This window comes from Talaromyces marneffei, chromosome 6, assembly GCF_009556855.1.
Source record: "Talaromyces marneffei chromosome 6, complete sequence".
In the NCBI taxonomy this organism is placed as follows: Eukaryota; Fungi; Ascomycota; class Eurotiomycetes; order Eurotiales; family Trichocomaceae; genus Talaromyces; species Talaromyces marneffei.
The window spans coordinates 1,128,527-1,149,060 of NC_072353.1; the positions used below are offsets into that span (position 1 = coordinate 1,128,527).

The 20,534-nt window shown below is 47.0% G+C and overlaps 7 protein-coding genes across 7 annotated transcripts; 2 read left to right on the plus strand and 5 right to left on the minus strand.

The window, feature by feature from the left end:
• Positions 1–446: 446 nt before the first annotated feature.
• Positions 447–2,147, minus strand: EYB26_007923 (uncharacterized protein; the record flags this gene model as incomplete). Its single annotated transcript, XM_054267182.1, has 4 exons — positions 447–1,539; positions 1,591–1,950; positions 2,017–2,086; positions 2,144–2,147. 4 exons carry the CDS (start codon positions 2,145–2,147, stop codon positions 447–449), a joined length of 1,527 nt encoding a protein of 508 aa, XP_054123157.1.
• Positions 2,148–3,497: 1,350 nt separating this feature from the next.
• EYB26_007924 (uncharacterized protein) lies at positions 3,498–6,881 on the plus strand (the record flags this gene model as incomplete). Its single annotated transcript, XM_054267183.1, has 1 exon — positions 3,498–6,881. One exon carries the CDS (start codon positions 3,498–3,500, stop codon positions 6,879–6,881), a length of 3,384 nt encoding a protein of 1,127 aa, XP_054123158.1.
• A 1,459-nt stretch (positions 6,882–8,340) lies between these two features.
• EYB26_007925 (uncharacterized protein) lies at positions 8,341–9,640 on the plus strand (the record flags this gene model as incomplete). Its single annotated transcript, XM_054267184.1, has 4 exons — positions 8,341–8,458; positions 8,582–8,715; positions 8,777–8,960; positions 9,021–9,640. The coding sequence occupies 4 exons, from the start codon at positions 8,341–8,343 to the stop codon at positions 9,638–9,640; spliced, it is 1,056 nt and encodes a 351-aa protein (XP_054123159.1).
• A 649-nt stretch (positions 9,641–10,289) lies between these two features.
• On the minus strand, positions 10,290–11,511 carry EYB26_007926 (uncharacterized protein; the record flags this gene model as incomplete). Its single annotated transcript, XM_054267185.1, has 2 exons — positions 10,290–10,987; positions 11,202–11,511. 2 exons carry the CDS (start codon positions 11,509–11,511, stop codon positions 10,290–10,292), a joined length of 1,008 nt encoding a protein of 335 aa, XP_054123160.1.
• A 751-nt stretch (positions 11,512–12,262) lies between these two features.
• Positions 12,263–13,475, minus strand: EYB26_007927 (uncharacterized protein; the record flags this gene model as incomplete). Its single annotated transcript, XM_054267186.1, has 3 exons — positions 12,263–13,142; positions 13,212–13,376; positions 13,447–13,475. The coding sequence occupies 3 exons, from the start codon at positions 13,473–13,475 to the stop codon at positions 12,263–12,265; spliced, it is 1,074 nt and encodes a 357-aa protein (XP_054123161.1).
• A 691-nt stretch (positions 13,476–14,166) lies between these two features.
• Positions 14,167–16,532, minus strand: EYB26_007928 (uncharacterized protein; the record flags this gene model as incomplete). Its single annotated transcript, XM_054267187.1, has 2 exons — positions 14,167–16,228; positions 16,288–16,532. 2 exons carry the CDS (start codon positions 16,530–16,532, stop codon positions 14,167–14,169), a joined length of 2,307 nt encoding a protein of 768 aa, XP_054123162.1.
• Positions 16,533–17,415: 883 nt separating this feature from the next.
• On the minus strand, positions 17,416–20,224 carry EYB26_007929 (uncharacterized protein; the record flags this gene model as incomplete). The annotated part of the gene is made up of 7 exons (XM_054267188.1): positions 17,416–18,103; positions 18,160–18,729; positions 18,781–18,956; positions 19,009–19,508; positions 19,567–19,877; positions 19,941–20,074; positions 20,129–20,224. The coding sequence occupies 7 exons, from the start codon at positions 20,222–20,224 to the stop codon at positions 17,416–17,418; spliced, it is 2,475 nt and encodes an 824-aa protein (XP_054123163.1).
• Positions 20,225–20,534: the final 310 nt, after the last annotated feature.

A 20,534-nucleotide genomic window follows, 5' to 3' on the forward strand; every position in this document is an offset into this window, starting at 1 on the left:
CACGGAGTTTCCACCAATGATTGGTGCGTGAGGAACTATCTCGGCTGACTCCATATCAAACCAGCATCAGGCATCAACTGCCAAGCGTGGAGCAGACTCAGATAATTCAACCTCATACAACGAACAGAAGGTCGTCTATTCTAGATCTTGTAATCTTAATTATGAATGAGGAGCATTCGGCTTTGCCGATTCGTCTACGTAATTCTCTATAATTGGAAGCACTCCTTCCACTGAATCAATATGATTATGATTGATATTAAAATGGAGAGGCCTTCAGTCCATAGTTAGCGTTCATTTCACTAAATAAGCACACACATTGAGCATATTCCAAAATCTGTTCTCCAAACGCCTTCGCAGCAGCCCCTGAGGTATCTAAAACAATTGTAACAAAACCAACCCGCTAAAAGAGAAGATTTCAATAACAAACACATAAAAAAATTGTATCATCATTCACCAAGGTAGTCTTCGCGCATCGCGGCACATGTCTGACAGCGACAATTAGAATGGTCGTTGCTGTGCCCCGAATACAGGAGTCTATTATCATATCCCCCTACGGCATAAGGGTAGCCTCCTCTATAGTAATTTGGATATGCGTGTGCTGATGGATATCCATAATTTTCGTAACCTTGACCACCTGCTTTCAGCTGTTCATATCGCTCTTGATAGGCTTTATAATAAGATCTCATTGCATCCAGCCTGGTATCCTCGCTAGGATACTGCTGAACAGGTTGATTCTTGGAACCTTTGCCCTTAGACGGTGAAGGGTTGTGCGATGCATGTTTTCGATGGTTGCGATCCCGACTTTTATCTTCGAACTTGACATGAGGAGATGAGGTTGGCTCTTCTTGTTCGTCTTGATCTTGCTTGCTTTCTTTGACTTTCTCATGCACTTTCCGAGGCCGGAGACTGCCCCGATGCGGCTTTTTGACTGATGGTAATGGTGCTTTGGTTAGCTCTCGGTCTACCCTGACGTACTCTGGATCTTCTTCACTTAAATCACTCTCTTCTTCGTCTTCATCGGGCTTGTGCTGTCTTCTGTTGAGACTTAGCTCTAAATTATCGACATTTTCCTTTGGAGCATCCTGCCGACGTTTCTTATGGAGTTGCTTCCTGGCAGCTGGGCTTTCATCGAGTGAATACATATGATCTGGAAGAGCTGCCAGTGAGATCTCTTCCAAGTGGCGGGCCATATGTGCTGCAAACTCAAACCATGTCTTCCAGTTTGTTCGTCGACAAATACCACAAGGAAACGAATTGAACGGAGCAAGGACAAATCTCTCGGTGTCCAGGGTTGCAGCGGTGCGTTCGGTATCACTCAGGCTGTCCCAGTGATTATAAACCAGATGCTCCACGAATGCATTGCGTGTGGAAGTTCGGTCTGTGCTGTTTATCTCGGCGTTGCAATAGAGACAATATCGTTTCAGTCCTGGAAAATGACTGGTCAAGACATGCTCGACCCAGAGGTGGTAGTACTCGAATGATTGGTTGCACAGAGGGTGTATGCAGATGTACGATTTTAGATCTGCATACACATGTATCCTACGCTATACTTAGGAGGTTGTCATATAAGTTGCAGGGTATATAGCTTACATCCATGCCTCGTGGCCTCTGAGAGTAACGATTTTCTTACACAGTGCGCATTTGAACGGTGCTTCAAGCCGTACTTGCCAGGGTGCTGGAGGCACATAGGCATTGCTTTCTTTTCGTCTTGGAATCTTGGAGCCATTGTTGTTGGGACTCCAATCATCGCCATAATGAAATGGTATTGGGACGTAAACCTGCTCGTTCGACTCGTCGAATGTAACGATACTATTGAAACCTGATACTCTCACATGTGTTTCAGCAGGTTTCTCTGCCTTAGATCCACTAGAGTGCTCGTTCAGTCGCCGGCGATTGTTGAGATTCAGCTCCCCAAGCTTTTTTGCGAGCGTATCATCAGCATTTTTATATCTGTTACCTCGTCAGAAACACTAGGAGTAAAACAGCCGTGACTGTGACTGTTCTGAGTTTGCGTACTGGTCAAAGATGTTGTTCACAAAGGCTTGAGCTTCTAACGAAGGATAGCCATCCACTTCTGCAATGTCTGCTAATTACAGATCAGCTTTTAATCAAACTAAAGCAGAGAGACTCGCGCTTGAGTTACTCATCACTCCTTTGACAAAACTATTGACCGAACAGTATATTGCTCCTAAATCAGTCGTTATAGATCAATATCCGGGTTTCCAACAAGCTCATACTATCATGCAATCCGCGGCGCCAGAAACTAAGAAAAGGTGGGGGTGGTGCATCTTTGCAACGTAACTGCTTAGCCTTGTGGCATGCGCGGATTGCAATTGGTGGCCGCGAGAATACGAGTGCGGAGGATATATCAGTCAGGCTGATATTGTTGTGCTGGTGTACTTAATAAGATGAAAGGATCCAAGTTGTTCCGGATCTTTCTTGAGTGTGGGATTTATCTGAAGTATGTAGGGTGAGTGACCTTCCTGTAGTGTCTATCAAACATGATGGGGATGTACGTTTTAGGAATGTACTACCTATTCGGGTAATCAATCAACATACACTCGCTCTCAATACCTTCTCCTATTACTGAGAGTCTCGTTGGATGAAAACTTCCATCTTAATTTACTGACTCTTTGAACTATCAACTGGGAGTTCCCAAAATCTCAGGAGTCGGTCCATTGCTAATAACTTACCTTATCAATCTTATCTCCTCCCTATGGATCTAGAAGTTAAGCATTGTTAAATTTGAGGATAACTTCAAAATCTGACTTGTAATCCACTGTATCAACCAGCATCATTTCTGCCGTCCTGTCTACGGCAGGACTCGCAAGCGACATGGCGTATTTTGAGGGATACAGTACCTAGGTAAGGTACGAACTCTTTCCTACTCCATCCGGCGTATCCTGGTCCTAATTACATAGGTAGATATATGTCATTGACTTCACCACCGGTCATGGGGCACATACAGTAGTTGATCCGCACAACAACACAATATATCTTCGTTGAAGGCAATGCCTATTCCGGTGCCTGGACCTTATTTCAATCATAAGTCATCAAAATCATCAAACAAGTAAGTGTACCAGAGTGCTCTCTATCCTAGATCTGGATACAAGATCTAGAAATGGCGAGGCCTTCTGTTCGAGGCTCTCTCCGGTACATTCCAAAACTAAAGGACCTGCAAGAGAAGATAATGTAAAGATTGATTGATTGGCTTATAAGATAGAAAAGATAAACTCATCAGTTGGGTAAACACTGAGTTTTGGCTGAAAATAGCAACTTTGGAGCCCAACGCAGGATACCATTCCGTATTTGGCTATATTGAGCACGTGACTTCGCGACTACTTCGTGTGAGAGAAATGCGCCAACATCCGTCACTCTTCCATCTCCGCGTAAATGACCAGTGTGCTACAAACCCATCTATTCAACATCGTACCTTCACTTTAAAATACTGAGATGGTCATTATATCGACAACTCCTATGGGAAGCAAATCCCAACCATGGGTGTCACTGGACTCTGGACTGTAGTCCAACCCTGCGCTCGACCGGTCAAACTCGAAACCCTCAATCGAAAACGACTCGCCGTCGACGCGTCCATTTGGATATACCAGTTCCTCAAAGCCGTTAGAGATAAAGAAGGAAATGCGCTCAGAAATGCACATGTTGTTGGATTCTTTCGTCGAATATGTAAACTTCTCTTCTTTGGGATCAAACCCGTGTTCGTGTTCGATGGTGGGGCACCGATTCTCAAACGTCAAACTATCGCGGCGAGAAAGAAGAGACGAGATGGGAGAAGAGAAGATGCTGTAAGGACGGCTGGGAAGTTATTAGCGATCCAGATCCAGAGACGGGCAGAAGAGGAACAAGCAAAGCGCGCGGCGGGCTATGAAGAAGATGTGGAGGAGCAAGAGCCTTTGGGAGCGCCGAACTATGTTGACGAGATACTTATGACGCCACAGGAGAGGATACGCAACAGAAAATTCCGAAAGCAGGATCAGTATCATCTGCCTGATCTCGAGACAGATTTAACTCAGCTGGGAGGAGCGGATGATCCTCGGATTATGTCCCAGGAGGAGCTGGAAGAATACGCGAGACAGTTCCATAATGGCGAGGATATCAATTTGTATGACTTTTCGAAAATTGATTTTGACAGTCCATTCTTTATGAGCTTACCGGCGACCGATCGATACAACATTCTTAATGCTGCTCGAATTCGCAGCCGTCTACGAATGGGTTACTCGAAAGAACAGCTTGATTCCATGTTCCCTGACCGAATGGCATTTTCAAAGTTTCAGATTGAACGAGTCAAGGAGCGTAATGATCTCACACAACGATTGATGAATCTCAATGGCATGAATGGCGCAGATGTTGCGTTTGATTTCAACTCTGGTAGGCGTATTGCTGGAGAACGTGGAAAGGAGTATGTTTTAGTCAAAAACCCCGACGTTGAAGGCGGATGGGCGCTTGGTGTTGTGGGCAACAAAGAAGGCACAGCGGCCGATCGTCCGATTGATGTTGATGAGTACGGTTTACCTGATGTTCTACCGGCGAAGGATGACGAAGAAGATGATGATGCTTTTGAAGATGTGCCTATTGAAGGATTGAACAGACTTCCTAAGCTACCTTTTCTGCAAAAGGGCGTGTTTGATGAATCTGTTCAGCGACAGATGGATCGGAGAAACGAGCTTCGTGCAGCACACCAGTCTCAAATAGACGAGGAAGATGAGGATGCTTTGTTTTTCTCGGCACCTGGAGACACCGACGATCTGTTTGGAGATAGCGAGGACGAAGACCTTCAAAAAGCGATAGCCATGTCTCTTGAACCGCATCAAGAGGAGCAGGCTAGACAAGTCATATCACCAGATTCTAAGCCGATTGTAGCTCCTACTTTCGAACCCGAGCTTACCCCCGAAAGCGATGATGACGATATGGATTTTGCCGCGGCTTTAGCACGATCTAAACAGTCTCAGCCAGAACTTAAACCCAATCCTATGCGACCAGAGGTTGCACCTGAGTATAAGTTTAGCGGCCCATTGCCATTCGAGTCCCTCAAGATCAATATGCGAGCAAAAGAAGAACTACCACAAGCTGACCTGCTTGATGAGGAGGCAGGAGGCTTTGAGAAGCAGGCTGAAAGCAAGCAAAGCAAAGCGAAGAAGAAAGCCGCCGCTCTTCCACCGTGGTTCAGCAAGGATGATGGAACCAAGCAAGAGTTTATAGCCGAGAAGACTGAAGAAGAGCCTGAGAAGAAGACCTACGATGATGTTATTTTCGACAAGGCAGAAGTCATGCAACAGCGTTCGTCGCCTGATGTGACTGACCTTGATGAGATACCGGATACTAAGCAGGTGATTGATCTTGAGTCTGATAGCGAAGTACAGGATGAACAAGCCCCTGTAGATGTTGAGCCATTCACGGAGGAGAAACCGGTCTTGATGAGTGATTTTGCGGAAGATGTTCGAGTAAACCCTCCAAACCCGCCTGTTGAAGTTATGGCGCCTCATGTGCCTCCTGAGGAGGATCATTCTGTAACAGATGCTTCCGAGAAAGTAGTTTCTGACTGGGAGCCTACGGACGATGAGCGGGAGGCTCCCTCACGGACAGAAACAGTGGAAAAGGCAGCGCCTCCAGCTGAGGATTCAACTATAGAACCGAAGTCGCCTTCTCCAGAGTTTGAGGATGTTCCTCCTCCAATAAATACAGAAGCTTTCCCTGGAAATTCGGCGGTAGAACATGATGCAGCATTATTTGAAGAGCAAGACCACACTGCAGTCGGCAATGACGATTACTCTGACCCCGAAGAGGAAGATCTTATGCTACAGCTAGCGGCCGAGACGGAAGAGCATGCGCGTTTTGTGTCTGAATTCAACAACAAGACCCAGATTGAGAATGCACGTGATTTTGAACAAGAATTGAAACAGCTGCGGAACCAACAAAAGAAAGACCGAAGAGATGCAGATGAAATATCTCAGATTATGGTTTCTGAATGTCAACAACTACTCCGTTTGTTTGGTCTACCATATATTACTGCACCTATGGAAGCAGAAGCTCAGTGTGCTGAGCTGGTGTCTTTGGGGTTAGTTGATGGAATTGTGACGGATGACAGTGATACATTCCTCTTTGGGGGTACCAGAATTTACAAGAACATGTTCAATCAAAGCAAGTTTGTGGAATGCTTCCTTTCGAACGACTTGGAGAAGGAGTATGCTTTGGATCGAGTCAAACTGATACAGTTTGCTCACCTCCTCGGAAGCGATTACACAGAAGGCATCCCCGGCGTGGGACCAGTCACTGCTCTAGAGATTATCACTGAGTTCAACAACCTCGAAGAATTCCGCGACTGGTGGATGCAGGTCCAGATGGGAGTGGAAATACCAAATGACCCCCATCAGCAGTTTCGCAAGAAGTTCAAAAAGATGGCAACCAAGGTCTTCTTACCACCGTCATTTCCTGACCGACATATCGACGAAGCCTACATGCAGCCCGAAGTCGACAGTGACCCGTCCGAGTTTCAATGGGGTGTGCCAGACCTCAATGGCCTACGAAGTTTCCTAATGGCGACTATTGGATGGTCTCAACAACGCACCGATGAAGTCTTGGTTCCTGTGATTCGCGATATGAATAAGCGCGAGCAGGAAGGCACGCAGTCGAACATCACGCGATTTATGAGCGGCGCAGTCGGCGCAGGAGCGTTTGCGCCAAGGGTCCGGGCGGATGGCAAGAGTCGGATGGGTAAGGCATTAGGGCGATTGCGATCTGAAGCTGAGAGTCGGAAATGGGGGTCTGCCTCTGGACCGACACAACTTGATGAGCCGGCTGTAGATCAAGAGGATTCTGGATCCACGCGAAAGAAGCGCAAGCGAAAGAGCCATAAGGACAAGTGATTCGGTTCCGTCAACAATGTACATAGATAATGATGAGACGATATATATTTATTAACTTAATACTTAACACTAGCCACGGCATAGCCAATACTGGTAAATGACACGTTCTTGTAACTAGGTACTATGTTAACCTCCCACCAGCGCTGTAGACTGCCCTCTCAGCACACAAAGAAGGAAACAAGTCACGGAGCAGACACGGAGATGCAATCGATCCCCCTCCGATGGCAGACGCAAACTCAATCGAGCAAGACCGCCAATCAGACAGCCGAAGCAGGAGATCAAAAGACTTAAACTTGGTCATGGAAGATCCAACGGGGAAAGCAAGAGATGGATGATGGATTATGCCCGAAAAGAGAAGGTGCTGATAGGGCTGTACAGATTTTTGTGCCCGATGTGACCAACTTAGCTTCTAAGGTCCCAAAATCGATGACGTAGGATGGGTTGTATGGTTACCCAAGCAATTCGCGGTTTTGGGGTGCAGTGATGACGCCATCACCTTAAAGATGGTTTCTATCCCTTTTTATTTTATTATTTTTTGCATGGTGGACGTGGATAGAGATGGTCGTCATGTAATTATGAATTGATTAAAGTACGTGTTCCTGCAGATGTATGCATAGATGTAGTTAATAGGTACGTAGTAGGAGTTAGGCATACTCCGTATCGAGGGTTGATCGTATCCGTCGTTCCCCATTCTCGTCGAGATCGACTACGTAGTATGGGTACTAGCATCACGTCGATCAGACCAGGGTGAAACGTTTCAGCTTAGTTTGAGATGGACAACCAAGTTACCTACTGTATCATACTGGATACAGTATAGTATACGTAGAGTACGTAGCCGGCCGGGAACACCGAGTCCGTACTCCTCTCTGTATGGTAAGAGAGTAGTTAGGTACTACTATGTAGGTAACAGTGCTTCGTGGGCCATTGGCCAATCAGAGCGCATGGTTCGTGATCCACCGCCCAAGCTGCGAACGACGTCACTGCGAGGTTGGAACAGCTGCTGACGGAGCTAAGACTTACGTAGCCTACCTCAGCTCAGGCGCTTATAACGCCGGGCAACCGAGTCAATCAAAAAAATAAATTCATTTCAGTTCTATACCTCTCCACGACAGACAAGAACTATATACAACCTCAACCTGACTTGTTGTGTGGTTGTGTCAGAGACAGAGTAAGTTACGTATGTTAACTTACCCGCTTACACTTACCTACGTTAAGCAGCCTCAGCCTGCCGCTCTCAGCTGTTCCTGTTACACTTTTCCGTCGCTGTCCGCTTGTAGTCATCTCAACGTCACCGCCCAACTTTCACTCTTACTCCAAACCAGGGAAAAAAAAAAGATTTATTCTACAACATACAGTCGATTGATCTGGAGAAAACACATTCTAATATAGTACAGATAGACAGAACCAGCACCAGAACCACATTCGGTTGTCCTGATACCTCGCAGCAGTTACCATCGCCATGCATCGCACCTACTCTATGCGCCAGTCGCGAGCCCCGACTGCCTCGCAAATCGAGAACCCTCCCCCACCACCATCCAGCACCAAGTCAGGCCGATTGTTTGGTCGCAACAACTTTGGTGAGTCAATCAACCCAGTATTATACGTCGCCCGCATTGGCTGTATATCGGAATATCAATCAATCGCATCACTTGAACCGCAGCATACTTGCCTGTAATCCATACTGACAATGGCCCGTATAGGCCATGCCTTCCGCAAGAACGCCGCAGGTGCCTTTGGCCCTGACCTCGCCAAGAAGCTCTCTCAGCTCGTCAAGATGGAAAAGAACGTCATGAGGAGTATGGAGTTGGTTGGCCGCGAGAGGATGGAGGTTGCTGTATGTTTTAAGCCCTCCAAGCGAGCGCATGGTAATTAATTATTGAGGCTGACCTGAATAGCAACAACTCTCAATCTGGGGCGAAGCCGGTGATGATGATGTTTCCGATGTTACCGACAAACTCGGTGTTTTGATTTACGAAATCGGTGAATTGGAGGATCAGTTCGTCGACCGATACGACCAGTACCGTCTTACGATTAAGAGCATTCGCAACATTGAGGCTTCTGTGCAGCCCAGCAGAGACCGTAAGCCTATCGCTTTGTCGGGAGGTAGAGAAGAAGATACTAACAGCGAATGATATACAGGCAAGCAGAAGATCACAGACGAGATTGCAAAATTAAAGTACAAGGACCCCAACTCCCCACGCATCGTCGTCCTCGAGCAGGAATTGGTCCGCGCCGAAGCCGAGTCTTTGGTCGCCGAAGCCCAGTTATCCAACATTACTCGTGAGAAGTTGAAGGCCGCATTCACCTACCAGTTCGATGCTCTCCGCGAACACTGCGAGAAGATTGCCATTATTGCCGGATACGGAAAGCACCTCCTCGAGCTCATTGATGACACCCCAGTTACGCCCGGAGAAACGCGCCAGGCATACGACGGCTATGATGCCAGCAAGGCCATCATCCAGGACTGCGAGGACGCTCTCACCAACTGGGTCACCTCTGAAGCTGCTGTTCACTCGAACTTGTCGACCCGATCCCGCACATTGTCGCAGCGACGCAGGAACAATATCAAGCGCGGCGTTGAGGATGGAGATGAACTTAAAGACCAGGACTCCTGGGTTGCTGCCCACCAACACGCTGGTTACCATGAAGATGATGTGAGCGAAGACGGTATTCCAGAGGATGACGGCAGCATTGCCCACAGCGGCGCGAATGGAGAAATCCGTGGCCGTGCTGAAGAACGCGAGCCTGTCGCTGCTTAATCTCCCAACAAAGAATAAATCCCTTCGAATCGTGTCTATAACTTGCGATCTACAAAGTTTCCTTCTCTGGTTCTGATGTGATGGGCAGGGTTGAGAATATCAACACCAGAAGGCGTTTCATTTTTTGGACGTACCCCTCTCTTTCACTTACATTTTCTTACTTGACCCCCTTTGTTAACGAAATTAATGTTTTGCTTTGTGTACTGGGCACGATTCACTCTTAGAGTTGTCATGTTATTGGTACTGGCTATGTACGATTTGATTGATTTATTTGTCCTCGAGGAACCCCCTGTTACGGTTATCGATTCTCTGTCTTGTCTAGTCCGGTTACCTGTCGTTGCCTTCTCTTCAGTTTAATTATTAATATTATGAGAAGTACGATCTTTCAAGCTATGGCTACAAGGTGTGTATTGAGGAGTATGATTCATTCACGGGCAGAAAAGGATGATCCATGAGCCGGCCCGACAACCACACCATTCTAGCATTCAATCATATTCGTAACCGTCGTTAGGTGATGATAGTGACAAAAGAAATAATGAAACCCTCAGCGATATGAGCCCTCAACAATCACAACAATGAACTCCCCCATTCCGTTCCAATCAGAGGCACACACAAGTAAGGAAACCAAAGACCGAACTAAAGCAATTGATTAATGATCGTCATGATCAGTTCCTACCCCAACAGTCGGCGTCGGTTTCGGTTTGATCGGCTTCCTCCCGGACGACGTCGAATTCGCATCCGCCTTTTTAGAAGTTGTGTGCTGCGTCACAGTAGCCGTCGACGAAGTCGACGACACCCCGCTACTATCCTGCTGATGCAATTCAAGTTTCTCAAGATCTGAAGGCTGCAACGCCGCCAATCTCGACAGCAAATTCTCATTCTTTTCCGTAAGCAAATTTTTAAGCCACCTATTCTCCATCTCCAGCTGCGTTACGCGCGTTTCTAGGGCGGATTTTACTTCCGTCGCTTCGTGTACAGCGCGCTCAAGGGCTTGTTCGCGCTGTTTCTTTTTCACGCGGAACCTGGCGCTGGCGGCTGTGTTGCGGCGTCGTTTGTCTTCTTCGACGGCTAGGCGGCTTTGTTCTTCGATACTCAAGGCCCGGGCGAGGCGTTCACCGGGTGGGATGGTGCTGTATTTATTGTTGCCGATTTGTCCGTTGGGTGGGCTGATGGAAGATGATATGTCGGATGGGGTGCGGTCTCCTGCTGCGCCGGGGGCGCCGCCTGGTCCGGCGCGAGATGGGTAGCTGCCTTCTTCGACGGAGTAGGAGTTTCCGGGGTAGAGGGAGCTGGCCATATAGGGGACGTCGTGTTCTGGGGCGTGGTAGTTGATGTGTTTGTCTCCTCCTGTGATAATGTCAGTCTATATTTTCTAACGCTCACGAAGATATGGAATTGAAGACACGATTGCTCAGGAAATGGAGAGCATGATAGCGACGGAAGCATATGGATTGATTCATTCTAGTAGCATACATGATAGCCCCATTATCAAAAGTAAGGGCATAATGCTATACTATACTGCAATATACTGCAAGATAGCAAAATAAAGGGTACGTCTTACCGTGATATGGATATCCACGCATCGCCGGATCTATACGATCATCATCAATACTATCGTACGAGCTGACCGAAACCCCTCCCAGCCCTTCGGTCTGATCATAATCCACTGCTGGATACCTCTGGGATTCAGTGTCTGTATCAAATGAATAATGTCTTCTTTCAGGTCCAGGGCCAGATGGATAGTGCTGTGTCGGTGCAGGCTGATGTTGACTGGCTGGGGATAGGTAATTGAAATGTTGGAGCCGGAGAGAGCTGAGGGTAGCTTGAGAAGTTGGAATTGGCGGCTGCTTTTGCTGATGATCCTCTGCCATGGTGGATGTCGCAAAAGTTGAAGATGTTTCTGATCTGAATAAATGCAAGAAAGAAGACAATTGCTCTATTCTATAAATTCTGGTTGTGCGAGTTGGCACAAGACACCTCTTTTCCAAACGTGGTAAGAGTGTGTAATCACGTTATTCCCCGGCCGTTTGTCGACATGTATATTAATATGATTCAAGCCCACCGTCGATCCCGATCACTATACTTACCATACCGCCCGAAATTATTAAGAAGGGGGGAGGGGGTGGTCGGAACCAGAAACTAGGGTGGTCCAAGTACCTGACGATAGATAACAAGCAATAAATATAAGAAAAATAAGGAAAACAAGGGAAAAAGAGCGAAAAAGAGCAAAAGTGATGCTTCCAAGCTGCGACGTCGGTTTTGTCCATTCATATCGCACAGCGCAACAGCTGCCCCCCGACTATACCGCTTTCAGCGATTGACAATTTTGATGGAGAAATGTCGTGACTTCGGGCCAATCAGAGCGCACAGATTAACCTTATCTTACCGTATCCAACCGGCTGTATCATACCATCTATGTATTTTTGGTTTCTTTGCCTCATGTCGCTCCATGTACTTCTACATAGTCTTGTATGTTACTGTCAGTTCCGAGTAGTATGGAGGTAATCGCGGCTGAACGATATTTATTCTGTTAGCTAATTAATTGGCATCGTCCCTGCGTGATTTGTACCACGTACCTGACCTTTATTATATCTACGAGACCAGTCAGTCAGCCCTTGACCGCTACGTCCTTTCACGATTGGCCTGGGCCAATATCTCAGCAACATCCTCTGCCTCCTTCCCTCTCTGTCTTAGCCCAATCTTTTCTTCCCCCAACACCGTCTCCTCCGCAACTTGTCTGTAAACCTCCGCGAAGGAATCATAAACAGCGCTGCCCAGCCCGCCCCAGTGACCCTCGGAATCAAACGCTTCGCCGATTGCGTGCATCTCTTCGACCCATCGGTACGCTTTGGGGGCCATCGCTACTATTCCACCCGTAGCAAGGGCGGCGGTTTTGGGGGAGTACTCGTTGAGATGTTGTAACAGATCTGATAGGACACCCTCGGATTGTGCGGTTGTGAATGACAACAGCGACAGGGCGGTTGGCCCCTTGGTGAGTGATGCAAAGGAGAGTTTGAGGGCGGATGCAGAGCCAATCTTGGGTCCGACTGTCTTCATATTGAGCGTTGAAAGTAATGATGGGAACGTAGATGGTAAGCCCTCTACAGGGCCGGAGATGACGGTACTAGGCTGCGTCCATGTCTGATCAGCCTCGTTATGCGATGGAGGGCCACCTATAATGCCTCCATCTAGGAATTGGACAGTCGGTTCTTTCTGTTCGGGTCCAGAGAGGCTTGCGAATAGAGAATCAATCTCCCGCATGAGTCGAGGCGCAGTCGCATTGAGATCGAAAAAGTACACTCTTTGCGAAGCTCCTTCATGTAGTTGTGCCCTCTTGGAAAGAGTTTCTGGTAATTGCACTGCTTCGAAAATCCGTCGTGCTGTCGCTAGAGAATCCCGCGGCGGCACTATAGACAGAATATAATCGGATTGAATTACTAGTTCTTGGTCTGTCGGCAGTGCCTCTATAGAGGCTGCTTGGATGCGATCTAGGGTATCTTGACTATAAAAACAATTAGCATACTGATACGTATATAAGTACACATGAATATACTATATACATTCCTTCTACCAGCTGCTACGGTAAGCACTCGATACGAATTCGCTTTCAATAACCGTGCAATCCCCATCCCCATGTCCCCTATCGAGAGGATACCCACGGACACGGTCATAATGTCTGAAATCACGCAAACTCAGTACCCAACGATGTCTGTTCGACGTTGTATTCTGCTGGAATCTGTAACAGTTAAGAACTGACAAAGAATGATGATCCTTGCGGGCAACAGAAGTTGGTGGCCATGACTCACTCATGCGGGGTAGTTACTAGATAGAACATAGAGATGAGCTGACTAAATCGGCTATTTACATGGGTGTGTGTGCTAGGACAACGTCTCAACAATATTTCAGCCGTCTGCCGTTGTACGACATACTATGGCCTTGTCTAGTGGTGAGATACCGTATACGGCAATTCCGATTGTTGCCTAATTGAGTAGTGTGGCGAAAAATAGCCCTAATCTTGCAGGGAGGGAGATAAGCCCTATCTATGTAGGAGGGCCCAAACACACTTTAGATATATTTCAAACCGCATATGTAGCTTATGATTAGATAAAGTATACTACAATTATTTGCTTATTTCTATTCTTCTTCTTCTTTCTGTGCATAATCTGCATAGATGACGTAGAGTTTTGGAATGCCACGTGATTTTCCATGGCACACTGCCTCATTTTCTAAGCCTTCGCCAGCGTTACAACTAAGCCTCCTTTCGTGTCCTCCCCAGACCCAGGTTTCGTAGTACGCGCAGTCCAACCGATACATTCCACAGAATGCACGATTTTCCAGCTCTAGAAGCAGCCTATTATATTTCCACACTTCTTCCCTGGTGTAACAACTCGCGAGCCTGGTCGATAATACTAGTCCAATCCGGATTTGACAGGAAGCCATCCTATACATCGTGGCGCTGGCGCTCACCATGCTAGCCATCAATGATAATCAAGTCATGGTTCTCGATTAGAAGCCCAGATGACAGATCAGATTCCAAATTCAAATCCATTGTCCACATATTCCTCTTCAATGGGATAACTCGTCCACAAAGACACGAATTCAGCGGGATTTTTGTAGCTCCATGCATTCGACGCATGCCCCAAACTTCCATAGCTCTGATCCGAGCCATTGAACTGCGTATTCCCAACGGAATGCGGCGAAAACGACGAGTTTGACGCATCTTGCATACCAGTGGAGACAAAAGAGTGAATCCCAATTGAATCTTGATGGCTGTTGCCGTGGGCAGATGATGACGGAGAAATCAAAGGCTCTATCCTCGCAAACAGGTCCCGCGCAACACTAGCCGCGCTGCAGGCAATACCAATATATTTACCGATAATATCAAAAACCTCAATCGCCGTAACCAATGCATCCCTCGCCGGGATCGTTAGGGGTCCATTCGGAAACACGACGATGAATCCTATCAATGTGAGTGTAGCGTTCCATTGCCATTGGAACGTCTCATGAAATCCGGCCAGAAAATTCGATTCCTTCAGAACTTGGTACACGATATTCGTTATTGTAATGGCATGATTCACGCTCAAAACGGCATTTCCATCTGCAAGTGGTGTGTTGTTCTTCTGTTGAAAAGAATCAAAACAGATAAAAGCGCGATATATATTCATGGAAACACTATGATAGAGTAATTCGAGGAACAGTCGTTGTCGACTCATGCCTAATGGTACACTCTCCTTGAGATTGAGCGCCGATCGATCCGTTGATAGTGGTTCGCCGCTGTTGAGTCGTTTCGTTTTCAATGGTTCGGGGAGTTCTCGTTGCCATGCGTGAAAGTGCTGGGCTGCTGCTGCTGAGACTGCTTCTGCTACTATTTCCAACGCTGCAGGGTTGTTATAGATACTACTACTACTATTGTTGTTGTGGTCGTGACCAAGGGCCTCGGAACACTTTCTTTGAAACGTAGCATAGACCACTCGACCGCCGAGCATGAGCTGAATAAAATGTCTGTTTGCCGTAAACCTGTTCGTGCCTTGGTGCGTATATGGATCATCCTGATGACGATCAGGAGGTGGACAGGGTATCTGAGACATGGTGAGCGCCAGGGGCCGACCAAGCTCTAATGTCATCTTTATCTCCAACGCGTAGACTGTCCACCATAGCCTCTTGCGAAACTCGGCCTGCTGATCCGACACTTTTCCCGGTGGATGCCAATGAAGACCTAATATAGTTCCAGTTCGAACCGCCATTGCCAAATGGCTATGCGCAGCGTTATGGAAAGATGCATTTGAAAGGTAGATAACGGAGAAGAAATGGCATTGCAATGTTGTGATGGATGGGCCTTCAAGCTCGTCCGTCAATAAGAGCTGACAGCGCCGGTAAAACTTTCGGCCTGCGATGGCCGCGTCGATATTGACGATTCCTTCTATGTTATTTCGTAAAGCTGCATAGTCGCGTGGCATGAGGGCATCGGCATACTGCATCGACAAAGCAAGTACAATATCAACAAGCGCAGATGATCTTCTCGATGTTGGGGACGTCCATAACGACTGGTAGTGTTGCATGAATTCGGCAAGGTCTATAATCGGATAATAGACGTTGTAGGACGGAAAAAATAAGTGTAGGAAATATTCCTCCTGGGATTTTGATAAGTATAATTCAGTCAGTGATACGTCTGAATTGAGGGAGTTTTTCAACGACTGGGCTTCCGGATCCATCTGCATCAGTCCGTCGGAGGTGAGTTGACAAGGCGGTAGTCCAAGATACGAGCTAAGTCGACCGATAAAATAGAATGAAGAAGAGCGGCCGTAACAGTGTCGCTGGTGGGGATGGACTGTTTGTATGTGAATAGACTCTAAATGTTTTGAGCGCCTCTGTTCGCCAAACCGTTGCACCTGATCTAAATGCGGAGACGCAGATGGCAATGGCTCAGATTTCACCTCTGTCTTATGATTTCCGCCATCGGCGGCATCATTGATAAGAGTACCGACGACATCATCATCATCATCATCGTCATCATCCTGAATCTTCGCCTTCGCTATCTCAACCTGTTGCTCAAGATCTCTGATCCGATCTTGCAGGACAGCAATGCGACTATCCCAGCTTCAGTAATCCCAAAACACTTAAACACTTCGGGCAATAATTGAAAATACCTAATAGCCGCATTACATGTCTGCGCTGCATTCGCGCCTCTAATATTACACGTCCGCCCTTTAGTCTGGCAATTCCTACACGGATAGCGATTATCGCATTTGACGCGGAGACTGCGACACCAATCACACGCCCTGGAGACCTGCTGTCTTTTTGGGAGCGGTTTTGATATGGGGTCTGTGAATATGAATTGCGATAGTTTCTTGGAGGCAGGTGCAGAAGAGGCAGATGATGTTGTTGATTTCATTTTTGTTTTTGTTTTTTGTCTTGCTTCGCCAAGGGTGCCTCTGGACGTTATTAGCTACTCTGTACCATAGCCTGTAGGTATGCGACGGGGGACTTTTGGTTCGTCGCCCCCTCTCGGTACAATTCAAATAAATAAACCAAGCATGGTGGATATGTCGTGTAAGAAGAAGACGACTGCGTAAGAATATCTCTATACGGTAACATATATTTGATTTAGAAGAAGGAGCCGAGTTGTCAATGCGCTTTGGGCAAACTTGGTCCTCTTAAGCTAAGGCCGCTAGGTGCCGGTGTAGTCCGCGGTAGTTCTTTTGTATTCTCGGCGCGCGGCGGTCAGTGATTCCGACAGCGCAGACTGTGGGAACTGAAAAAACCTAAAACACGAGACTAACTTTCTAAAAGATTGCTCATCCTGATCCATAAAGGTCCAGATCTTGGGTTTAAATGACTCTTATCTTGGCTCTACGAGGTCAAGGTATTGATTGCGTGAGACTATACATTTTGTGCTTACAGAGAGACATCAACTTTGTTTTCAGTATTAAGATACAGAAAGGGTATTGCTTGTTTAATTGCAGGAGGGTTTCGTGTGGGCGACTGACTGCAAGTCTGATTCGATTGTTGGATGGCAGCAATCACATCGAAAAAGCATTGGCCGAAATAACGTGGATTCCTTCGATTCGTATCTGAGATGCTTTCGATTGGTGCGTTTTCTTTCCCCAAATCTCATGGTGATGTTGATGCGCTATCCGAGATAAGCCTGTCGCAAGAGCGTGTATGGCGAGTCGCTTGGGGATTGTCGAGTCCGCTGGGTACTCCTATTTTGGTTGGGCAACAGTAGGCAGTTGTGGTCTCGGCGAAAAGATAGTGAGAATTTTCTTTGTCGCTCCTCATCCGCTGTTGTTCCACATGTATTCGAGCAGCACGTCATTGGCCATATTCTGATCATACTTTCCTTGCATGGGAATATTGCCCATTAAATCAGGTACCGCCTGCTGCCCCCAGAATGCATCATGGACCGGTGCTGTCATATAGGAAGGTATATCATATTGATACAGATTGTTGTACATTTGCGAGTATGCATCCGCCATCTGTATGTTTGGATCTGACATTGGAACCATGTACGAGAGGGCGCCGTTCTGGGAGAACACATCTCCAAGTCCCGCTGGAATGGTACCATCAGCGAATGGATCGCTAGAAAATGGCATTGACGAAGTTACGTCGGGGTTGGTGAATTGCATATTGCTTGGCTGCTCGACTGTATTAGGCGGCGGAGGCTGTCTTGGCGTTGATGAATATGTTTCTTCCTTTCTCCTGTTTCCGACTGTAATGTTAACCTCTTTTAATGCTTTGTCGATGACTTTCTTCGCCGTGCGCTCCATGATAGCGCTCATGCTAGCCATGAACTTGACCGATTTGGATCGTCCATGCATCGAAGCCAGCGTGGAGAAATAGTTTGTTGCAAGATTCAACATGCCCAGATTCTCTTCGACGGAGCCAGTTTCAGACATCAAAGGTTCCTCAACGATATGGGTGAAAAGAATCGATGCTGCATAGAAAAGGAAGTCCAAAAGTGCCCTATATCTCTGGTTAGTTTGATTGAAATTCAATGCAGATTCCTAGAGTTAACCCACCAACTGAATCCAACGTCCCTCCAAGGCAATCGATCTAGTAACTTCAAGGAGTCTCGCGCAGCATGCAGGCAAATCAAGCTGTGGTGTCGAGAAGTCGCCGACACGTGTTTTATTGCATCGCGGTTGGGATGCGTTCGTTTCATCCCAGCAATTTCAAACAGCAGCGGCATGCGATTGATCAAAATGATGGAATTGAGATAACACAGTTTCTCGGAAATGTGGGCGACTATCTTCACCTCCTCATCTCGATTAAGATCTTCGGATTCTTTAGACTTCGGTGGCGTATACGAGAGACATGAGTACTCCTTTTTCCATTCCCGTAATTGGTCGCTAAGGTCATTGACGGTCTTGCAGACTTCGGGAAAAGATTTGTAAAATGCTTTGGTAGCGTACAGCTCACGGTAGATCGTAGAGCCGAGAATAGCATGAGTGCAAGTTGAACGGAACAATCTGATGCTCCATCTACATCCGTTCTGAATATCATTGAATGCTTTTGGATTTTCGCTAGGCAAGTCAACGTCGGAGTCATCCGGATGTTGCAAGTATCCTCTTCCAGTTTTGATACCAATACTAGACGACATGAGCATGTGAGGAATGAGATGAGAAAGAAAGTTGACTCACCCTTGGTCCATAACGAATATACACCACCACACTCTCTTCCTAGTTTCTAGCTCTGAAGCACTAATATTGGGATTTAGATTTCGCCTGTGTAAGCCCAGAGCTTGAGCCGACTTCATAGCAGCGGTAATCAGTGGGATTGCCAGCTGGAGGTGACCATTGACCCGAGCAAATATAGCCTATATACAGATCAGTTTGTTAAATCTTGCATGCAAGGATGTAGCCACTCACCATAACGAGCAGAGCTTGAATGCCAAGAATATCATTAGGCCGCAACGACAATTCCGTATACACGGCGGCCGCATTTTTCCAGTATAGCCAAGCTCTTTCAGCGTCCTTTTCAGGTCGTGGGCCACGGTCGTCCCTATATCTGAAACTGAGGGCCAACAAAGCATTGATACTAGCCCATCTACCAACATCGGTACATTTTTGCTGGGTGTACTGCCACTCGACCATGTCCATGAATGTCTTCTCATGAATGATGGGGAATATGCGGTTGATTGTGCTGAAGTAATTTCGCAACAGAGAGAAAACTTCGGATCGAGGTGGAAGCGCCTTGTATACCCGGCATTCGAATAAGTTGGCGTATATGTTGACAGGCAGCGGTGGAAAGTTGAGAGATGTCCAGCAAGGCTGTGTTAGTAGGTCTTTGGGAAAGTCTTCCACGCCTGACTTTTCGCGGATGAATCGAATTCCTTCCTCGGACAGAATGTGGTAGCTCGATGAAGATCCTTCACAGCATCAGCCCTTGAGTATTCAATGCAATATTCTTCCAATATCTTCCCCTACCAAAATATATGCCTTCGCGGCCCCGGTCTGTCTTTAGAACGATTGCTTGACTGGGACTTTCAACGCTAACACTAGACGCAGACTGTGGAGTGGTGACTGATTCGAAACTCTTCCTGTCTTCAGGTGATGCCGATGAATAGTCACTACTTAAGTGATTGCTGCTATCGTAATCATCCATGTCTGACTCGAGCTCATCCTCGTCATCAATCGGTTCTATATCGAGCATGCTTTCCCCGGGATCGATGCCAACAGATCGCAATATACCTTCCATTCGTCGAATATCAGCTTCCAATGTTCTTATTTTTTGAGATCTGCGCAGAATTGGTTTTTTTAGCATGCGATCAATCATCCATCCTGCAGCCGGAACAAGGTACCTTTTCATCGACTCGACTTTTGTCTTTCTGGAACGGCTGGAACAGTTTGTACTGTGCATCAGGCATTGAGTGCATACGGGGACGGCGACTTCAAAAGTACATCGAGATCTCCTCTGGCGACAAGCGTCGCAGATCTAACGAAGCGTCAGCCTCCCACCATGTAGAATTCGGTCCATAGAGCGATGTACTGTTAATCCACGCTGCCTCATTCCTTCTGTATTACCTTCCTTATAAAGGTGCGATCGTGCCCCAACGTGGGGGTCTTGGGTATTGTTGCCGTACATTGTTGTCGTTGCCCGGTGGTTGTTGTCGTTTCCATTTGTTTGTCAATGACAACCCTCGGTCCGCCTTCCTCCCCCGCCGCCCTTCAGCGCGACTCACAAACGTAGTGGGTTTTCAGTCGTGGATGGTGCACACAGTGTAGTAAGACGCAAGCCGTATGAAATGAAGAGAAAAGCCACAACGATGAAATTATTCTCGGGTACTACGTACGAGATAAGTTATAACCAACTACTCTATACCGAGTAGCGAGCGCGGCGGCTGGAGTGGAGCAAATATACTACGAGTCCGTACTACAACATAGACTGACTTGAT